This window comes from Lynx canadensis, chromosome B1 (genome assembly GCF_007474595.2).
Source record: "Lynx canadensis isolate LIC74 chromosome B1, mLynCan4.pri.v2, whole genome shotgun sequence".
Taxonomy (NCBI): domain Eukaryota; kingdom Metazoa; phylum Chordata; class Mammalia; order Carnivora; family Felidae; genus Lynx; species Lynx canadensis.
The window spans coordinates 97190056-97210732 of record NC_044306.2 but is presented as its reverse complement, the minus strand read 5'-3'; the positions used below and the strand labels follow the sequence as shown (position 1 = coordinate 97210732).

The following is a 20677-nucleotide window of genomic DNA, read 5'->3' as shown; positions in this document are numbered from 1 at the left end:
AGAGAGGGACAATACTATCTGATATTACTTGTATGTGAAATCTAAAAGAACTTAACTGTTAGAAGCAGAGAGTGGGATGGTGGTTGACAGGGGCTAAGGGGTGGAGGAAATGGGATGTTGGTCAGAGAACAAACTTCCTGTGATAAGATGACTAAATCCTGGGGATCTGTTATACAGCATGGTGATCACAATTAATAATACTGTATTATATACTTAAAAGTCGCAAAGAGAGATCTTAAATGTTCTCACCACAAAAAAAAGAAATGATAATTATGTGATAGGATGGAGGTGTTGGCTAGTGCTATGGTGGTAATCATTTTGCTATATATAAGTTTATCAAATCATCACATTGTACACTTTAAACTTACACAATGTTCTATGTCAATTATATCTCAATAAAGCTGTAAAAACAAACAAACAAAAGATCCAGAGAGAAGATATCCATTTACAAGTCAAGGAATGACCTCAGAACAAACTAACTAACCCTGCTGACAATCTTGGTCTTAGACTTCTAGCCTCCAGAACTGTGAGAAATAAATTTCTGTTTTTCAAGCCAAAAAAAAAAAAAAAGAAAAGAAAGAGAGAAAGTAAAAGGGAAAAAAAACCCCACAAGAATACAACAAACATAGTATAAAGTGCAGATTATAGTGTTTACTTGTTTGCTTTCAGATTTGAAAATAGAACTTACAGTAGGAAACATTTGGAAAAATATTTAGAAATATTTTTGCATTTTTTGGTAATATTGATTATCCACATACATAATTCTATAGTAGTTCCTTTTATGACCATTCAATTTATGTAGAGGTAGAAATGTACACATAGAGAGTATGATTTAGCCAACTTCAAGTAAACTCAGTAAACTGTTAGATTAAAGCAATTTTACCTAAAATATTTATTAGCCTAATTAGATTGGGGCTGTCATGGCCCATCCAAATTTAAAATTCTGCGGTTCTGAATAGCTACATAGACATTGTTTGGAAACTGCTGTGTCTTCCCTGTCACTACTGAGAAATGGGAAAAGTAAATAAATTAAATAATTTAATTAAATAATTAAAGTAATAGTTTTTCTCTAGAATTTAAGGGAGTTGAAAAATGTCAGTAATTTTAATAAACAGTTTGCTATTCAGTATATGTATACAGTAACATACCTGGCTTATGTTTCTAAAGTGAATTATTATTAGTACTTGAAAGAAAAAAATAATTAGTCCTACCAAAGGTAGTGAAATCCATCTTGATCTCTTAATCTTCTTTACTGCTCAAATATTAGAATTATTTGTACTTTCTCCTATTAGGGAACTAAAATAGGACAGAAGGTATAGAATTAAAAAAAAAAAAAAAAAAAAAAAAAAAAAAAAAAAAAAATAATGCCGTTATAGAAGGTAAGTAGGATGGTAGGCATGGTTAAATGGAAAAGTTAAGAGTCATGATTTTTATTTCATAAGGAAATTCGATAATAGAAGCTGCATTTTTTAAATAAATAAAAAGTAGGTATCTTCAAACATAGGTACCTCTATTTAGGTAGATAATTTCTATAATTTCATTTTTTTTTTTGTTATTGGTAATTCATAAAGAACTCTCCTTATGGGTTCCCTGCATAAATACTTTCTCATTATTTTAATGACACCTCTGCAGTTTGAATTAAGAGCATAACTTCATATTTATAAACCACTGTCCACTCATGAGTTCATGTAACCGCTAAAGAGGTGTTATATGAAGAATACTTTTTGAAATACAGAAATTATGAACCAGAGTGTTTTTATATTATATTACTGTTCGTATTTACATGTAGAATTCCCTATATTAATCAATATATGTTCTTGTTATTCAAAATACATAATATTTGCAGCCTGACTTTTGGAAATTGACTCATAGCAACTGTCTTACAGAGCCCTGGAAGAAGAAACCCCATATAAGTACTTTCCATCATAGAGTTAGTTAGGTTATTCTTGAATCCTTCCATGCCTTACAGAAAAAGGAACAAGTCTTCTGTAAACCACACCCAGGAGCATGATGGTAAGCACCACTATTCCACACACAAGGCTGAATGCCCATCGTGGACCCCAGGAAGTGTACACTTGGCTGATGAACACGGGTCCAAGAATCCGTGCTGCACTTCCAGAAGCTGTTAACCAGCCCATGTACACACCCTGTGGTGGAGAGAGAGAGAAGCAGACTGATATTTAGGTTTAGTCATTTTAAAAATAAGGGTGAAAGTACTATTACCAAACTATGACAAACTCACAAAAATCACTTTCTCCATCTTTTATTTTTAAATTAAATATAAAATGTCTCTCTATAAATACAGCAAATAATGAACAGTATACTTACTTGATTAGTCAGTTTAAGAAAAATAAAAGTAGTATAAACATACAAACAATGTCCAATGTCTACTGAAGCCACGGAAACAATAAAATTTTTTAAATCTACCCTTTATGGCTAACACTTATTTTGTACTTACTATATTCCCAACACTGTGCTGGGTACTTTACATATATTGTTTCCAATATACACAAATTTCTACAACTGTTATTACCCTCATTTAACAAATGTGAAAGCTGAAGCTTAGAAAATTCAAGTACTTGTCCAAAATATTTTGAAGGTTTGTTTGGCTGAATCCACTATACCACTTTCCACTATACCATAATGTCACTCTTCCAACTACTATACTCCAAACTATAACCAATACAATCTACCCAAGAATGTACAGTGCAGTAACACTTTTAATATCTCCAAATTGAAAACAGCCTAACCGTCAATCAATGGTGGATTAAGTAAATATATTACAGTGTATTTAATGAATAGAATGCTAATCAGTTGCTTAAAAGAATAAGGTCCTATATAGAGTAAGATATTATAATGAGAACATCTATATGCACTAACAAGGAAAGAAGACTATGGCTATTAAGTAAAACACTACAAGATGCAAAAAAATATTACGTACATGAGATAGAATATATTGTTTTATTTTTTTAAGTTTAATTAAAAATTTTTTTAATGTTTATTATTTTTGAGAGAGACAGAGAGAGAGAGAGAGAGACAGAGCATGAGGGGGGAGGAGCAGAGTGAGAGGGAGACACAGAATCCAAAGCAGGGTCCAGGCTCTGAGCTGTCAGCACAGAGCCCAATGCAGGGCTCAAGCCCATGAACTGTGAGATCATGACCTGAGCCGAAGTCAGACAATTCTTTTTTTTTTTTTTTTTTTTTTTTTTTTTAAAGGCATGAGTGTGTTCTAGGGGCATCTGGGTGGCTTAGTTGGTTAAGCATCTGACTCTTGATTTCGGCTCAGGTCATGATTTCACGCGAGCCCCACGTGGGGCTTTGAGCTAATAGCACACAGCCTGCTTAGGATTCTCTGTCTCCCTTTCTCTCTGCCCCTCCCCAGCTTGCTCTCTGTCTCTCTCTCTCTCTCTCTCAAAAAAAATAAAGTTAAAAAAAATTTTTTTAAGGCATGAGTGCATCCTAAAATTTGTATGGAACCAGAAAATACTCCCAAATAGCCAAAATAATGATGAAAAAGAAAAGCAAAGTGGGAGGCATCACAATTCTAGTCTTCATGTATGTATTACAAAGCTGTAATCATCAAGATAATATGGTACTAGCACAAAAACAGACACATAGATCAAGGGAACAGAATCCAGAATCCAGAAGTGGACCCACCACTATATGGTCAACTAATCTTTGACAGAGCAGGAAAGAATATCCAATGGAAAAGAAGACAGTCTCTTCAATAAATGGTGTTGAGGAAACTGGATAGTGACATGCAGACAAATGAAATTGGACCACATTCTTAAACCATACATGAAAATAAATTCAAAATGGATGAAAGACCCTAAATGTGAGACAGGAAACCACCAAAATCCTAGAGGAGAACACAGCAGCAATCTCTTTGACATTGGCCATAGCAACTTCTTACTAGACACATATCCAGAGGCAAGGGAAGCAAAAGCAAAAATGAACTATCTGGCACTTCATCAAGAGAAAAAACTTCTGCACAGCAAAGGAAACAATCAGCTAAACTAAAAGGCAACCAATGGAATGGGAGAAGATATTTGCAAATGACATATTGGATAAAGGGCTAGTACCCCAAATCAATAAAGAACTTATCAAACTCAACACCCAAAACCAAATAACCCAGCGAAAAAAACAGCAGAAGACATGAACAGGCATTTCTCCAAAGAAGATGTTCAAATGGCTAATAGATACATGAAAAGATGCTCAATGTCACTCATCATCACAGAAATACAAATCAAAACCATAATGAGATACCACCTCACACCTGTCAGAATGGCTAAAATTAACTCGGGCAACAACAGATGCTGGCGAGGATGTGGAGAAAGGGGAACCCTCTCACACTGTTGGTGGGAATGCAAAGTGGTGCAACCACTTTGGAGAACAGTATGAAGGTTCCTCAAAAAGTTAAAAATAGAACACCCTATAACCCAGCAATTGTGCTAAAAGGTATTCATCAAAAGGGTACAAAAATGTTGATTTGAAGGGGCAGGTGCACCTCAGTGTTTATAGCAGCACTATCAACAATAGCCAAATTACGGAAAGACCCCGAATATCTGTGACTCATGAATGGATAACGAAGATGTGGCATATATATACAATGGAATAGTACTCAGCCATCAAAAAGAATGAAATCTTGCCATTTGCAACAATATGGATGGAACTAGAGTGTATGTGACGTGAAATAAGTCAGAGAAAGACAAATACTTATGATTTCACTCATATGTGGAATTTAAGAAACAAGACAGATGAGGGGCGCCTGATTGGCTTAGTCGATTAAGCATCCAACTCTTGATTTTGCCTCAGGTCATGATCTCACAGTTCATGAGATCGAACTCCACATCGTGCTCTGTGCTGACAGCACAAAGTCTGCTTGGGATTTTCTCTCTTCCTCTCTCTTGCTCCTCCCCTGCCCTCTCTCTCTAAAATAAATAAATGAACTTACAAAAACAAAACAAAAAAGATGAATATTGGGGAAGGGAAAATAAAATAAGATAAAAACAGAGAGGTAGGTAAACCATAAGAGACTCTTTAACTGTAGAGAACAAACTGAGGGTTGCTGGAGGGGAGGTGGGTAGGTGGGTGGGAATGGGCTAAATGGGTGTAATGGGCATTAAGGAGGGCACTTGTGATGAGCCTGAGTATTATATGTAAGTGATGAATCACTAAATTCTACTCCTGAAACCAATACTACACTATATGTTAACTAACTTGAATTTAAATAAAAACTTAGAAGAAAAAAATAATAATTAAATACTTGTAATATACAAAAAACATTTCATAATTTTAGCTCACTAATTGTATCATTGATACTTAACACTCATTTATAAATAACTAAATAACATACTAATAAATATCTTCCAATTAAAAAAAAAGGCATGGGTTGCTATGCTTGAATAGGTATAGAAAGATGTCTTGAGGCATACAAATGAAGTGAACAGGGTTTGACTTTAGTGTGTTGAGGCTAAGGGGAGTCTTCATTTTCTGCTATACACATTTCAAACTATTTGAATTTTTTACAACTATCATACATTGCTTTTGTTATGTGCTTTTATTCTTGGTTTTGAAAATACAATTTTATGGATTAAAAGACTCAGAAAGTACCAAATGTCTTACCTACTATATACCTTAAAAACACAGTATTAAAAATTTTCTTTTCTCTTTGTCTTATTTCAATAGAAATACTAATTTCTGCCCTGAAAATGTAACATTATCAGTGCAATTTTTATTTTATTTTATTGTTTAAAAAAATTTTTTTTAATGTTTGTTTATTTTTGAAGGAGAGACAGATAGATCATGAGTGGGGGAAGGTCAGAGAGTGAGAAAGACACAGAATCCAAAGCAGGCTCCATACTGCAAACTGTCAAGCACAGAGCCGGATGTAGGGCTCAAACTCACAAGCTTTGAGATTATGACCTGAGACGAAGTCAGACGCATAACTGACTGAGCCACCCAGGCACTCTATCAGTGTAATTTTTAAAGAGGAAAGTAGCATTTTCATTTTGTGACCATTTAAATAACTTCTACTAAAAAGAAGGGTTATAAGTAAACCCCGAAAATAACCTAAATGTACTATATTTGGAAAATGAATAAATGATGGTACATAAATAAAATGGAATACAATGTATTCCATGGAATAAATGTATTCCATGTATTTAAAAATAAAAAATTTAAAAAAATTAAAAAAATAAAATTAAATGTCATGGGAGAATATTTACAATATATTGTTATATTTTTTTAAAAGCAGACTATAAAATAGTAACAATGATATAATCCTGTTTTTGTGTTAAACACCCACAGACATAGATAAAAGACTGGAAGTATAATTTCACCAAAATTAATTGTCTCTGATAGTTTTCTCCATTTGGACTTTATATTTTTTCTAATTTTTATATAATGAATATGAAAATTCTTATAATAAAAATGAATTTTAAATTATACATAGCTGCTATACATGTTTAAGACTGCTGTGTTTTCATCTCTTAGTAATTGTCTCTAGGACTGGATGAAATTAAGCCTAGATCCACATTTGTCTATCAATTTTGGTTTCCTAACTTTTGCCTAGTTTAAGGATGAGTTTCAGAAATTTATGCTTCAGATATTTTTCCTTCTGAAAATGATTTTGAGCTCACAATCTTGAATTCAAAACATTTTTGAGCTCTAACTTAGAGTACTCGTTGTTAAATTTCAACATACTAAGTCCTAGAAGTACTTTATAAAAGTTGTTTTTTTTGTTTTTTTTTAATTTAAGGTGCTGAATATGACAAAAACCCACCAACTCAGCTTGTGTAAAAACACAGAATGGTAGCAAAAAATGTACCTACAAGTATATTTCATGTGATTGCAGTATCAGGATAACTTGCTCACCTGAGGTTTTGGTCCCAGAATTTTTGAATACAACGTATAGGACGTAACATTGCAGGATGGATAGCCTACTCCAATTAGTATAGCTGTTGTGAGGAACTGAGCCAGATGGATCATGGGAGTGTAGAAGCACCAGGCTTGTTCAATTGGGCAACCAGTGGGTCCTTCGTTGCGATCTTCTCTTGGAGACTTCCAAAGAGTAATAATAATTTCCCCAAATGTGGTATTAGGGATTGAATTATTATGTAACTCTGTAAAAACAAAATTAGTACAGTGTATTACTTACTAATTTTAAATGAATAACAGGGGCTAACATTATAGAAATAAGTATAGCTATACCTTCCCACTGTATTTTGGGAAACTGATTTCCCCAAGGTAACAAGATAAAGAAGCCAACCCATACAATGATGAGTCCTCCCAGTAGAATAGCACGCTCACCAATCCTGTTAAAGAACAGAAACTCTGTAATTTAAAAACAAAACATTATTACATAGTTTCATTACTTTTATATTTTATAAATTACGCTATAATATCTTGATGCTTTTAGTCATATGCCAACTAATATGAATGCTAAATATAATTTTCCACTAAAAGGAACCAGTTGATTTTAGATCTTGGACAGAAAACGTATAAGATGAGCCTGGATAGTTTTTTCATACCAAAGAACACAGAAGCTATCAGTGGCTACTAGGTACTCTTGGTACTTGGATAAAGGTACTCTGAGCCAATTTGAAGACACTGGCCAAAACACAACAGTGCGAACAACAGAACAAATAGTAATGACAATGGATTAAAACACATGTTATAATCTATGAATTCATATTATATTAAAATAAAATGCTCTTGGTTACTTTTAGAGTATGTTTTAAATAAACTCATTATTTTAAAACTCAGTTAATAAAAGGAAACAATCATCTTGTCTTTCTTGTACAAACTGTACAAGATAACCAAATAATTGGTGATAAGAAGGTTCTCTTCATAGAAAGTATTCCAAAAAATTATATAAAGACATGATAGAATTAAAATATCAACATTTTTCAATTATCTATTAATATATTAATGAACCTAGAAATGACCAATGGTCACTAACATTATAAAAAGAGATAAACAAAATATATTTCTCCTGATATAAGCACATATTACCACCTACAAAGTATATTCTTGACAAAAAATTGAACTCAAATTTCATCAAGGTTCTAGATACAAGTACCAATTTTTCAGAAATACAGAAACACAGGAATATATTAACAACAATGACAACACCACCACCACCATAGGAATTCAATCAGTGAGCTCTAAAATGTGAGAAACTATAAAGCATACATCCTGGTTTCTTGAAAACCTATAGATTAAAAGGGACTTAGGAAAATTAAGAGCCTCGGAGAGCCTGGGTGGCTCAGTCGGTTAAGCACTTGGCTCAGGTCATGATCTCATGGTTTGTGGGTTTGAGCCCTGTGTTGGGCTCTGTGCTGACAGAGCCTGAAGCCTGCTTCAGATTGTGCCTCCCTCTCTCTCTGTCCTTCCCCTGCTCATGCTCTGTGTCTCTCTCTCTCAAAAATAAAAAGAAACATTAAAAAAAAAAAAAAAAAGAAACTTAAGAGCCTGAGTCAAGTAAGCTGTGAAACAAAATAAAACAATATGAAACAAAACAAAGTAAATTTAAAAAACATTTAAACCAGTGGAGGAAACTTGAATACTGCCTGGATATTTGATGATACTTAGAAATCACTGTTAACATTTTTAGATGTGATAATGTTGTCATCATGAACTTTTAGAGATACATACTGAAATATTTATGGAAGATATGAAATGATATCTGGGACAGGCTTCAAAATAATCTAGGTATAGGGGATAGGGAGTGTGGAGGGTGGTAGAACTATATAAATGAATCACAATTATTCAAGGACTGGTAATCATTGAAGCTGGGTAATGGATATTAGAAATTCAGTACATGATGCTATCTACACCTTTGTATATGTTAGAGATTTTCCATAATAAAAAATGAAATTTACAAACAAGACCAACGACTTCCTAAAACAAAATAAACAAACCCAAACACCTCACATCACCTTCAGAATACCTAGGATTCACATCTTTCCAACCTGATCTTTTCCCATTGCCATTTCTTTCCTGCTCTGGCCAAACTTGCCTTCCTGCTTTTTCCTTAAACACACAAAGCTCAGTCTTCTGGAAGAAGAGAGTTCCAGACCCCCTGCATGACTGTTTTCTGACTTTGTTGAGGTCTCTGATTGGATGTAACTTCTTCAAACAAGCCTTCCTAGAGCAGTCAGTCGAAATAACACTGCCACTCTCTCTCCCAACCTTGCTCTTGCTACTCTTTATTCTCTTCCTCTGCTCCATTCTTCTTCACAGTATTTACCATTACCTGACTTCATATTTTTGTTTATTGGTTTTCCCACCCAATAGAACACAAGCTCTCTGAAGGTATGGAATTGGACAATCTGTAAGAATACCTATTTCTATAGCAAGATGTAATGCATTTACTGTTATTTAATTTTGAATATAAATCTATGTCTATGTCTATATCTGTATCTTGTCCCTGCTTCTTGGCTTTATACACACAGGAATCTTCATAGTACCCCCCCCATTGCACATAACCTGACACACTGAATCAAGATGTGTTAATTGATTTTTGAACGTTATAAAATTCTAAAGTATCATTAAAATATTTTAAGAATAATTAAATTGTTAGGATTGCTTAAATTCATCAACGAATGTCTCATCTCGGACAACATGAATGAATTTAATTTTATACAAACACTTCCCCCAAAGCGTGTTTTTTACGGTTGTAGCTTTACAAAATGCTTCTTTAAAATAATAGTCTATAGTCAAAGCTACAAACAACTTTGTACAGTAACTATATTATGCTACATAATATATTTGTCATTATGATAATATATATAAGTACTGAAGATTTGGAAGTTTTAGATAAAGAAGTTTGGCAATTTTAAGCACAATTTTCCAGACTTAACCACTAAATCCTTTCTGTTGCATAACATACATATACACACATATAATATATAAATATATATTACATATATACACATACATATATACAGCAGAACAAAGTTTTATAAAATACACTTTTAGAAATACTTTAAATAAAACATAATATACAAAAGATACATTAGAAGACAATTAATTCACTTGGTAAAATATCTTGCTTTACCAAAGAATATACCATATGGTATAGAAATATGTGCTCCCTTAATAAACTTTAAATCTGTTCGCAAACACTCAAGTACTAAAACTAATATAATGAGAGAAAAGCTTTATTATTTTATTTTACTAACATATTTGTTTATATTATTAGCTTTCAATGGAGAGATAACATTTGTTTACATTGTTAGCTTCTCAATGGGAGATCAGGTTGGAAAGATGTGAAGGCTTGTAGGTATTCTTTTTTTTTTTTTTTTAATTTTTTTTTTTTCAACGTTTATTTATTTTTGGGACAGAGAGAGACAGAGCATGAACGGGGGAGGGGCAGAGAGAGAGGGAGACACAGAATCGGAAACAGGCTCCAGGCTCTGAGCCATCAGCCCAGAGCCCGACGCGGGGCTCGAACTCCCAGACCGCGAGATGGTGACCTGGCTGAAGTCGGACGCTTAACCGACTGCGCCACCCAGGCGCCCCTGTAGGTATTCTGAAGGTGATGTGAGATGTTGGATTCATTCCATGTTTCCCTTTTTAAAAAAAGACTTTTTTAAAAGCGTATTTTAAAATTGAGTGAAACAAAACCAAAGACACATAACTTACTTCTTGGAAAGTAATTTAACCCCCATGAAAATAAGAATTGCCTCAACTCCAAGAGCAGCAAGTATTATTCCATCATAATACAGCTTGTTCTCGAGTCCAGGCATACATATCCATTGTTAATGGAGTAACGATGCTAAGAAAAACAAATTATTGTTATTTATTTAAATCATATTCATTAAAGTGAAATAGAAGCTTTAATAATGATACTGACACATTCAAGAATTTGCATCTCTTTTAGCAAAGACACCAGCTCTATATAAAAATTTTTTAACACATTTAGTTGTTACATGCACAAACTACTAAGTTTGATTGTATTTTTATTTACTAATATTTATTTTAATTATATAAGTAACATATCCATATTGCAGAAAGTCTAAAAGACAGGAAAAGAAATAAACCAACCATAATTCCTACCCTTCTAACTAACTAATCATGGTTAAATTTGGTTTAAAGTGGTTTCTTTTTTATTTCATCGAAATAAGTAATAATATAATAGTAGTAATGTTACTATTATTAGGTTATTAGAAACTTGTTGGACTTTTTCTCTTCCTTAGTCTCTTTTATCACTATCTTTGAATGTATATATCTCTCTTCCTACCTCTGAATGTTGCTCTTCCTTTATTTGACTATCTGTCTCCTTCCTTGCCAAGCTTCGTTTCCTATTTTGTATCTCCTCTGTTAACTGGATGCAAAATGGAATTGAAATATATTTAAAATATTCATTCTTTAAAAACAAAAGAACACCACCATTTTAAATTTTAAAATCAGAACAGCTGATGTGGAAAATGGTTTGGTGAATTCTAAATATCTTAAACATAGAATTACTATATCATCCAGCAAATCCACTTCTGGGTGTACAACCAAAAGAACTGAAAGCAGAGACTTAAACACATACTTGTACACCAACATTCATCACAGCATCATAGCATTATTCACAATAGCCCACAGGTGGAAATAACCCAAATGTCCATCAATAGATGAATGAATAAATGAAATTGGTATATATAGACTATGGAATATTTTTTAGCCATTAAAAGGTATGAAATTCAGATACATGCTATAACAGGAATGAACATTTAAAAACATCATGCTAAGTGAAATAAGCGAGGCACAAAGGACAAAAGGAAATGTGTTGTATGATTCCATTTATATAGGTACCTAGATTGGAAAAAGTAGAATAAAGGCTCCCAGGAGCTGGGTGAGGGGGAATGGGGACTTACTGTTTAATGGGTATAGAGCTTCTGTTTGGAATCATGAAAAGATTCTGGAAATGGATAGGGGTTATGGTTGTACAACATTTGTGAATACACTCAATGCCACTGAATTGTATGATTAAAAATAGTTAAAATGATGTATTTTATGTTATGTGCATTTTACCACAATTTTTAAAAATGCCCCGAAAATCAAATGAACTGAAACTTTCACATATCTCAAAAATTTTAAAAATAAAAATAAACTAAAAAAAATAAAAATCAAGCAAATCTATATGTATTGGCATAAAAACGTTACAACGTATTGACAAAAGAATAAACCAAATTTTCAAATGATAATGTCACATAGTCTATGTTGATTTAATAGACACACACACATTATAGCACATATGAGTACTTACACATGTAAGTACTACTAGTACTTACAGTTGTATAGAAAAAATATTTGAAAAATTACACAATAATGTATTAGCAGTGGTTACTTCCAGGGAAAGGAATGGATATGGAAATACAGTTGCAGTGTTTAGCATATTTACACCAAGAATATATTATTTTATAACATAATGGAAAGGCATTTTAAAAATAAAAAAGCCATATGATAACTAAAGATCAACAAAGCTTACACAAGGCAGAGATTTTGTAATATATCAAACTAGTTTTTTTTTCAGGATCAGGATCAGATGTTAAATAGAGTTAACACTGCCAGGCTGAACTCCATATACATAGAGAGTTATATAGCTTAAAGTTAATTTACTCATGGCACTAAAGTTTTATAACTATATTTATCATAAAATTCCAAGAAAGGGAGGAAAGATAAAGTAATATTATAGACAGAGAATTAACTATATTCAGGTTAAAAGCATAAAATTTATGTATACTTTTTACATCATGACAAAACATATGCCTTTCATAAAGTTTCTGAGAATATCGATAAGCCTATTAATATTGCATTAAGAAATACAGATGATTTACATAATATGATATAAATGAAGACAGAATAAAACTTACGTTTCAAAAAGGGCAAAGATAAATAGAACCACAAAAAACAGAACATTGGTGGCCAAAACAGCAACTTGATCAATATTTCCTTGGGGAAACTGAACTTCATCTGTACTTGCTATAATAAACAGGAGAAAAATTGTATTACTTAAACATCTAATTTTTCTTATGACACTAAAATAATGTAGAAACTATATGTAGCAAATTCTGTGACTAAATATTTAAAATCACTTTTAGGCTTCTAAGTGGTTTAAAAGTAACAATTTATACCATAGAAGTAATTTTTAAATAGCTTAAAAAATTTTTTTTAATATTTATTTTTGAGAGAGACAGACAGAGCACGAGAAGGGGAGGGGCAGAGAGAGAGGGAGACACAGAATCTGAAGCAGGGTCCAGGCTCTGAGCTGTCAACACAGAACAGACACAGGGCTGAACCCATGGACCGAAGATCATGACCTGAGCCGAAGTCAGACGCTTAATTGACTGAGCCACCAAGGCGCGCCAAAATGGCTTTTAAAAATAACGTGAATTTTCTTCCCAGGAGATATACTTCAATTCTGTTATCTATAGGAAATACTCAGATTTTCTATTTGTTGTCTCTTGATCCAAAATAGGAATATATTTTATAAAATTCTATAAAATGAGCTCATTCTAAATATATTTGCTTTAAATTTCTACTGCAAGTTTTTTTTTCTATTTTACCTAAATCTTAAATTTATGAGGATTTTTCATAGTTTATTAAATCAGCTAGTTCTGTGATTCACTTCAGTGGATATGTATTTTGAATTTCAATGTTATGTGAAATTAGTATGAGTAAATATCCTTATACGTTATTACCAGTTTTTAAAAAATCCTTATATTATCATTTATATTTTTGCAAGGAAATATATTTTGTAATTACCACCAAGATTTGATGGTGCTTTTATAAATTAGGAGGAAGTGAGTGTATTGACTTATCTTAAACTATGTATTAAGCTACATACTCAATATTAGTTATTCCTTATATAACTGAGAAGTATGAAGCGAAATACACCTACTTATATACATTTGTCATGCTATTTTACAATTTACCTACTTATTCAGAGTAACCCAAACAAGTATTCAATAATGTTTTCATTTTATGCTATCTTTAAGTGTGTATGTAACACCAGCAGGGGACACGGGGCTACTTTCCCAAGATACAGTAAGTTTCTATAATTTTTCTCATAATAGCGTTTCCCTTTATATCTCAGGATTCCTGACAAGGAGTTCCTCCTCCAATAATAAATGAGACTTGGAAATAGTCTGCTATATCTGGGGACAATTAAGCACCCTGAACACTCAACAAAGAGTTATGACCTACCCTTTCTAATGGCACAAAGAAAAACTGGTCACCTTTGTCCAGATCCTTTTCCGAGGATAGACTCTGGTCCTTGTGGACCTTATATTACTCGGACAGACCTGCCTGATTCTCTGTTACCACCGTGAACCCAGTCTTTACTCCTTTGAATTAAAAAGCAACATTGCTCCAAGTTAGACTGGAGTTTGCATCATATATGGTTAGTTTCCTGCAGCCTCTACCCATTGCTGGCTTCAGTGGGAAAGCTCAGAAATGTTGCATCCTAGATTGTGAAGATTGATGGGTATCAAAATTATAAGAATTTAGGAAAAGACTACACTAATATATTGATTCAAAAACTATGTAATTAGCAATTATGATCCTATCCAATGATAACATTTTAATAATAGGGAAAAGCAGAAATATTTTATTTAAATATTACTGAAAAATTTTTTAATTTTTTTTTAACATTTATTTATTTTTGAGAAAAGAGAAACAGGGCATGAGCGGGGGAGGAGACAGAAAGAGGGAGACACAGATCTGAAACAGGATCCAGGCTCTGAGCTGTCAGCCCCCAACGCAGGGCCTGAACTCACGGACTGTGAGATCATGACCTGAGCCATAGTCAGACACTTAACCGACTGAGCCACCCAGGCGCCCCAATTTACTGAAATTTAAGAATGATTTCTGTTTTAGAAATTATTTTGAAGTACCTAGAAATATTATGAAAGAAAATAGATCTGGTCTTTCTAACTCTCATTTGTGCTTTAGGGCAGTGTTGTGCAATAGAACTCTGACATGATGGAAATGTTCTTTCTCTGTGCTGTCCAAACAGCCACTAGCCACAGACCCGTAATTAACACTTACAGTGTTACTAGTGTGACTGAGGAATTTCTTCAATGTAATTTAGCTTAATTTAAATTTAAATAGCCAAATGTGGCTGGCAGCCACCATATTAGGCAGTATAGTTCCAAATCTTTGCCATGGTCCTAGACAGTAGCATCAGTTCCCATGATAGCTTACTATAAATTATGATTCTCAGAATCTCACTAGGTTTGCCAGATTTAGTAAATAAAAATACAGGATACTCAGTTAAGTTTGAATTTGTGATAAACAATAATTTTAAGTATTTCCACGCAAAATTTGAAATTTAAATATAAGAATGTCCCATGAAATATTTGAGGCATATCTATACTAAAATATTATTTGTTCCTTATCTGAAATCCAAAATTACCCAGCCGGGACATATTTATACTAAAAAAGTATTCAAATTCTCCCTGGGCATCCTGTATTAATCTGACAACCCACTTAGACCCCTCCCCCACCAAGGCCTACTGAATCAGAACCCATTTTAACAAGGTTTCCAGGTGTTTTTGAAGCACATTAAACTCCATGAAGTCCTAATCGATATTGCTACCCCCTTCCAACTTCTGAAAGATTTTGCTTCTTACGTATCTTTCTCAGCACCTCAAACTCACCCCTCCTTAACTTGCTCATTCCTTTTACCGATAGGTCTTTTAAGTTAGTACCCTATTTTTCACCTTAAAAAAAAAAAGCGGCTTATACCCCCTGCGGGCACTTCCTCACCATTCTTTCTTTCTTCATTTTTTATTTGAAAATATGAAATATATATTCAGCCCCTATATTCAACAATATTTTGTCACACTTGATGCATGTACCCCTCCCTTTCCTTTTTTCTTTCACTCTCTCTTGTTGCTGTCATGTTTTCACTGGCTTACTCTGAAATTTGTATCTCTAGCTTTGATCTCTAAAGCCAAATTACAAATGCCTCTGGCATTTTCCTTGCTGTTACTACTTGTAGCAGTATATTTAGCTTGATTCAAACTGAAATCATTTTCTCTGTTCAGCGAATGTCCTTTCCTAAATTCTTGTTCTCTCCCATTCTTCACTTATCTAGACTCAAACCTGACAGACATCTTCAACAACTCCCTCTATTCCTTAATAATTCCTATCCAATCTATCAAGAATCTTAATTTTTTTTTCTTCAAAACTTACATCTGTCTCTTTTCCATTCTTAGTTGCTGCCCTAGTTCAGGCCTTCACACATCTGGACTAGTCTCACCTGAAATCTGACTACTGTCCATACTTCTCCTTTTTCTCAAAAGTTACTAACATTCTTCACCAGTCTGCTCTCTACCCTACTTTCAACTTCCTTCCACTAGTTTTGTTGTGGAAAATTAAATAAAATGGCTATAGAAGATACTATGTCTTTTCCACAACTTTTCTAATATTTAAAACTCCCAGGAACAAACTCCTTAAAGGCAAGAACTGAGTTGCAATCTTTTGTACAGAGGGGGATACTCCCCATGGAGAATATAATTAGTACTTAAATAAGGGTTTACTTAGGAAGACATATCTACTGACCAGATTGGTTACTTACTTCTAAGTCAGAGAAAGATCTAAGGGATGAAAATGTACATTTGTAGCGTGTACCAAAAGAATAAAAAACAAAAGAGAAACCTATTTCCATGATTAAGGGAGCAAAGAAATGCTTGAAACAGAAAGATACATTTTATAGGAACGTTACAGAAATCATTCTAAAGAACTGTAGGGTTTTAGGATACTGGCTCTTTGCAAAGAAGATGAAGTGATTTTTAGCAAATGCTTTATCTTGCCAGCCATGAACACCAAATAACTGATCTGGGAAGGCTTTTAAAAAATTATTAATTTAGGTAACTTTTAACTTTGAAGATCCTACCCCAATCACCCATTGTACTGTTTCAGAAGCAAATCCAAGTAAATACCAAACAGACAGAATAATCGGAAACACTTTGATAATGTTATAGTAATTTAGTCAAAAGGGTCATAGTACCTTCTTCAAAATTAACATTTTTACACTGTCGTCCTGAGTCATCCACACGATGTTCTCTTAAAAAGAAAAACATAAATATTGCATCTATGAAAGACTTACTATGATAGATAAATGGCTTTAATTTATTAGTAGCCTTCTTTATTTTTTCACATTCTGATATAGTTTTCTTTTACTAACTGCTAAGTAATGAAATTATTACCAATGAGGTATAACCAACAAAATTTAAAAGATACAAGTTATAATTCTTATTATCTTATCATATAAATGAAGCATAATATTCAATCCAATATTCATCCAAAGCATACATGAACTACCTTAATAAATATTTAAAGTTTTCCGGTGATTTTAAACATTGTTTATAAACATTTTTGGGGCCTTCAATAAAGCACTCCAAAGAAATACAAAGTAATAAACTTCTGTAGTTTTATAAAATTTCTTCTAGTAAATAAAAGATATAAGTAACTTTTGTATTTAAGGTTGATACCAATCATTAATCTACTTAAAACTGTGCTTTCATGCCATTCCCGTACTTAGAAACCTACAGTTAGTAAATCAAGACCAAACTTTGAATCTTCAAAGACTTTATAATCTAGTCTCATTTATCAGATTACCTATTATTTCAGTTACAAGTACTAGATGCATTAGCTGATCAAAAACATGAACACAACTATAGACATCAAAAACCAAATAAAGACTTCATAGGAATAATTATCTTCCAATAATGATCACGCTTATTTAATTTCACAATCTACACAAGTAGTTTTATAATTTCTATCTGATTTACCTTAATAGAGTAAGGATCAGAATAATATTTAAAACTCCCAGGAATGCGCCAAGTAAAACTGGTGCTGTGTACATATTATCTGCAGCTTAATGGCATCCCATGTCACACCCTTTTCTCCAATGAGCGCAAAACAAGTCTGAAAAACTTAATAAAATATAAAATAAATGTATACAGATAAATTATTATGTGGGAGGGCGAGGGCTAAAAAATGTGAAAGACATTTACTACAAAATTGGAAGCAACTTTGTGGAATCTCACATCTACATCACATATCTCAGTAGAGGCAAGGGAACAAAATATTTACTCTTTTTCTGTATAAAGCATAGATATTCACATAGTCCATAAAGATATACAATTGATCTGTGGAATTAGGAAAACAATGTCTAAAAAAGCTCCTTAATGACATTAATGAGAAAAAGATTCAGAAACACTGATTACATTCACAAAGAATTATATCTAAAGCAATTTGTCAGTATCTTCCTATTTAAAAAAATATCCACAGAAAATTTAAATCATCCAATTTCTTCCATATAAAATTACAATTTAATTATAAGGAGTAGAATGTCACAGTTTAAGTTAATATTTCAAATCATCATTGTGTATATGGTATTTAAATCATGTATATTTTTAAATTTGGATCTGTGGCAAAAATCAGCTTGGAAGAGAACTGGTTTGCTTTCCTGATTTAGATTCTATCTATGGCTCTTCCAATAATTTGCAACCTTAAGGTAAGGATGAAGTAAGCATTACACATAAAACACTTAGAACAGAATCTAACAATAGCAGACATTCAATAAATGCTAGTGCTGTTAATGTGGTCAATACAGGAAAGCCATCTAATCTTTTTCAGGCCTACATTTACTCATCTAAAGATATACAAAATATTTAAATGAGATAATCTTTCTTTTGATTATTTCTTTTATTCTCAGGTTGAAATGTGGCAAATCAATGAACAAGGTGATATAAATTTTAGTGCTGGTCTTTTTTTTCTAATTCCCTGTCTGCCTTTGAAATAGCTAATACTGTCTCTGAACCTCCATTTTCTTGGCTCTGAAATAAAGGGGGTTAAGCTAAATAATTCTTAAGCCATTCCGGTTCTAAAATGCTATGAGATCTATTATATGCCTCTACCTCTTTTATTTTATCATTATTTAATCTCCAAAATACTTCTTATTTATTTACTGAGAACATATACCAGGTGTATACCAGGTTCTGTGCTAGATACTGAGGTTAGAGTGGTAAATGAAAAGACCCAGACTATATCCTCATACATTTTATGATATAGCAGTAGATCCAATTATTCTACATTTGTATGTATATTTTACTCCAAATACTAAACTGAAATATTAGATTTTTGGTGAAAGATAAATTGTATTCTCTTTTGTAGAGCTTTTTTCTTGGCTCTCTAAAAGAAAGTAATAGAGTGGCACCTGGGTGGCTCAGTTGGTTGGGCATCCGATGTCGACTCAGGTCATGATCCTGTGGATCATGGGTTCAAGCCACGAGTCGGGCTCTGTGCTGACAGCTCAGAGCCTGGAGCCTGCTTTGGATTCTGTGTGTCCCTCTCTCTTTGCCTCTCCCCTGTCTGTCCTATCTCTGTCTCTCTGTCTCTCTCTCAGAAAAAACATTAAAAAAAATTTAAAGAAAGTAATGGAAAGAGGGGTGAGGGTAGGATATTAATGATAAAGTAAATGGAACTGGATTCAAGTGATGGTATTCATAACTGTAATATTCAAAGCATGACCAATTATATGATTTTTCAATGTTTTTTCTTTTTTTCTTCTTTAAAAATTTTTAAGGTTTTAAAAAATTTATATTGAGAGAGACAGAGAGAAGGGGTGGGGAGAGAGGCAGAGAAAGAGGGATAGAGAGAAAATCCCAGGCAGGCTCTGCAACTCACAAACTGTGAGATCATGACATGAGCTGAAACCAGAGTCAGATGCTTAACCAACTGAGTCACGCAGGTGCCCCTTCAATGTTTTTCTAAGCATAAAAATTACTAATTTATCTAATAGCAAAAACTTACTTGTCTTAGGGAAGTATTAAATCTTATTAATATTGTTTTAACACTCAGCTAAAGGATGGAGGCTATGAAGAACAGTCTTTCAGTAGTCTTTCAAAAATTCTCTCATTTTCTTCAAACTCAGAAAAGTCTGAAAGGTATGGGCAAAGAGCACAAGAGTAAAGAATCTCCTATAACTTTCCTCAAATCCTTCGGTCAGAAAAATTTTGTTTTTGGGCTATCTTGGTGGCTCAGTTGGTTAAGTGTCCACTTTTCAATTTTTTTTTAAGTTATTTACTTATTTTGTGTGTGAGAGAGAGAAAGCACAAGCAGGAGAGAGGTAGAGAGAGCAAGAGAGAGAGCATCCCAAGCAGACTCTGCACTGTCAGCACAGAGCCTGCTTTGGGGCTCTAAGTTACCAACCATGAGATCATGACCCCAGTCAAAATCAAGAGTCGTATGCTAACGGACTGAGCAACCCAGGCCCCCCCTTGCATCCAACGTTGATTCAGCTCAGCTCATGATCTCACAGCTATGGGATCGAGCCCCACATTGGTCTCTGCACTGAGCGCGGAGACTGCTTGGGATTCTCTTTCCATCTCTCTCTTCCCCTCCCCCACTTGCGCACATGTACAGGTGTACTTGCTCTCCAAAAGTAAAAAAGAAAAATTAAAGGAATTTTTGTTTCTAATAGACAGAAAAAAAGCTAACTATAATGGAGATGTCAAGCTAAATGATTATTTCACAGAACATACAGATAGAGTTAGGTTCGAATCTCATATTTCCCATTTGCTATCTGGCTGACCCTGAATAACTATACTTAGACTCTCTATGCCTTGATGTCCTAATCTGTAAAATGGGACTAATATTATTTACTTTA

At 33.3% G+C, this 20677-nt stretch overlaps 1 protein-coding gene across 1 annotated transcript in view; it reads right to left on the bottom strand.

Annotated features, from left to right (window-relative positions):
* Nucleotides 1–1363: 1363 nt before the first annotated feature.
* Nucleotides 1364–20677, bottom strand: part of MFSD8 (major facilitator superfamily domain containing 8) — a 46758-nt gene continuing 27444 nt past the window's right edge. Inside the window, 9 exon segments of the mRNA XM_030313094.1 lie at nucleotides 1364–2147; nucleotides 6877–7124; nucleotides 7213–7316; nucleotides 10651–10728; nucleotides 10730–10783; nucleotides 12870–12978; nucleotides 17012–17067; nucleotides 17796–17874; nucleotides 17877–17939. Coding sequence (XP_030168954.1) covers nucleotides 1941–2147; nucleotides 6877–7124; nucleotides 7213–7316; nucleotides 10651–10728; nucleotides 10730–10783; nucleotides 12870–12978; nucleotides 17012–17067; nucleotides 17796–17874; nucleotides 17877–17939 — 998 coding nt within the window. The 3' untranslated portion in view covers nucleotides 1364–1940.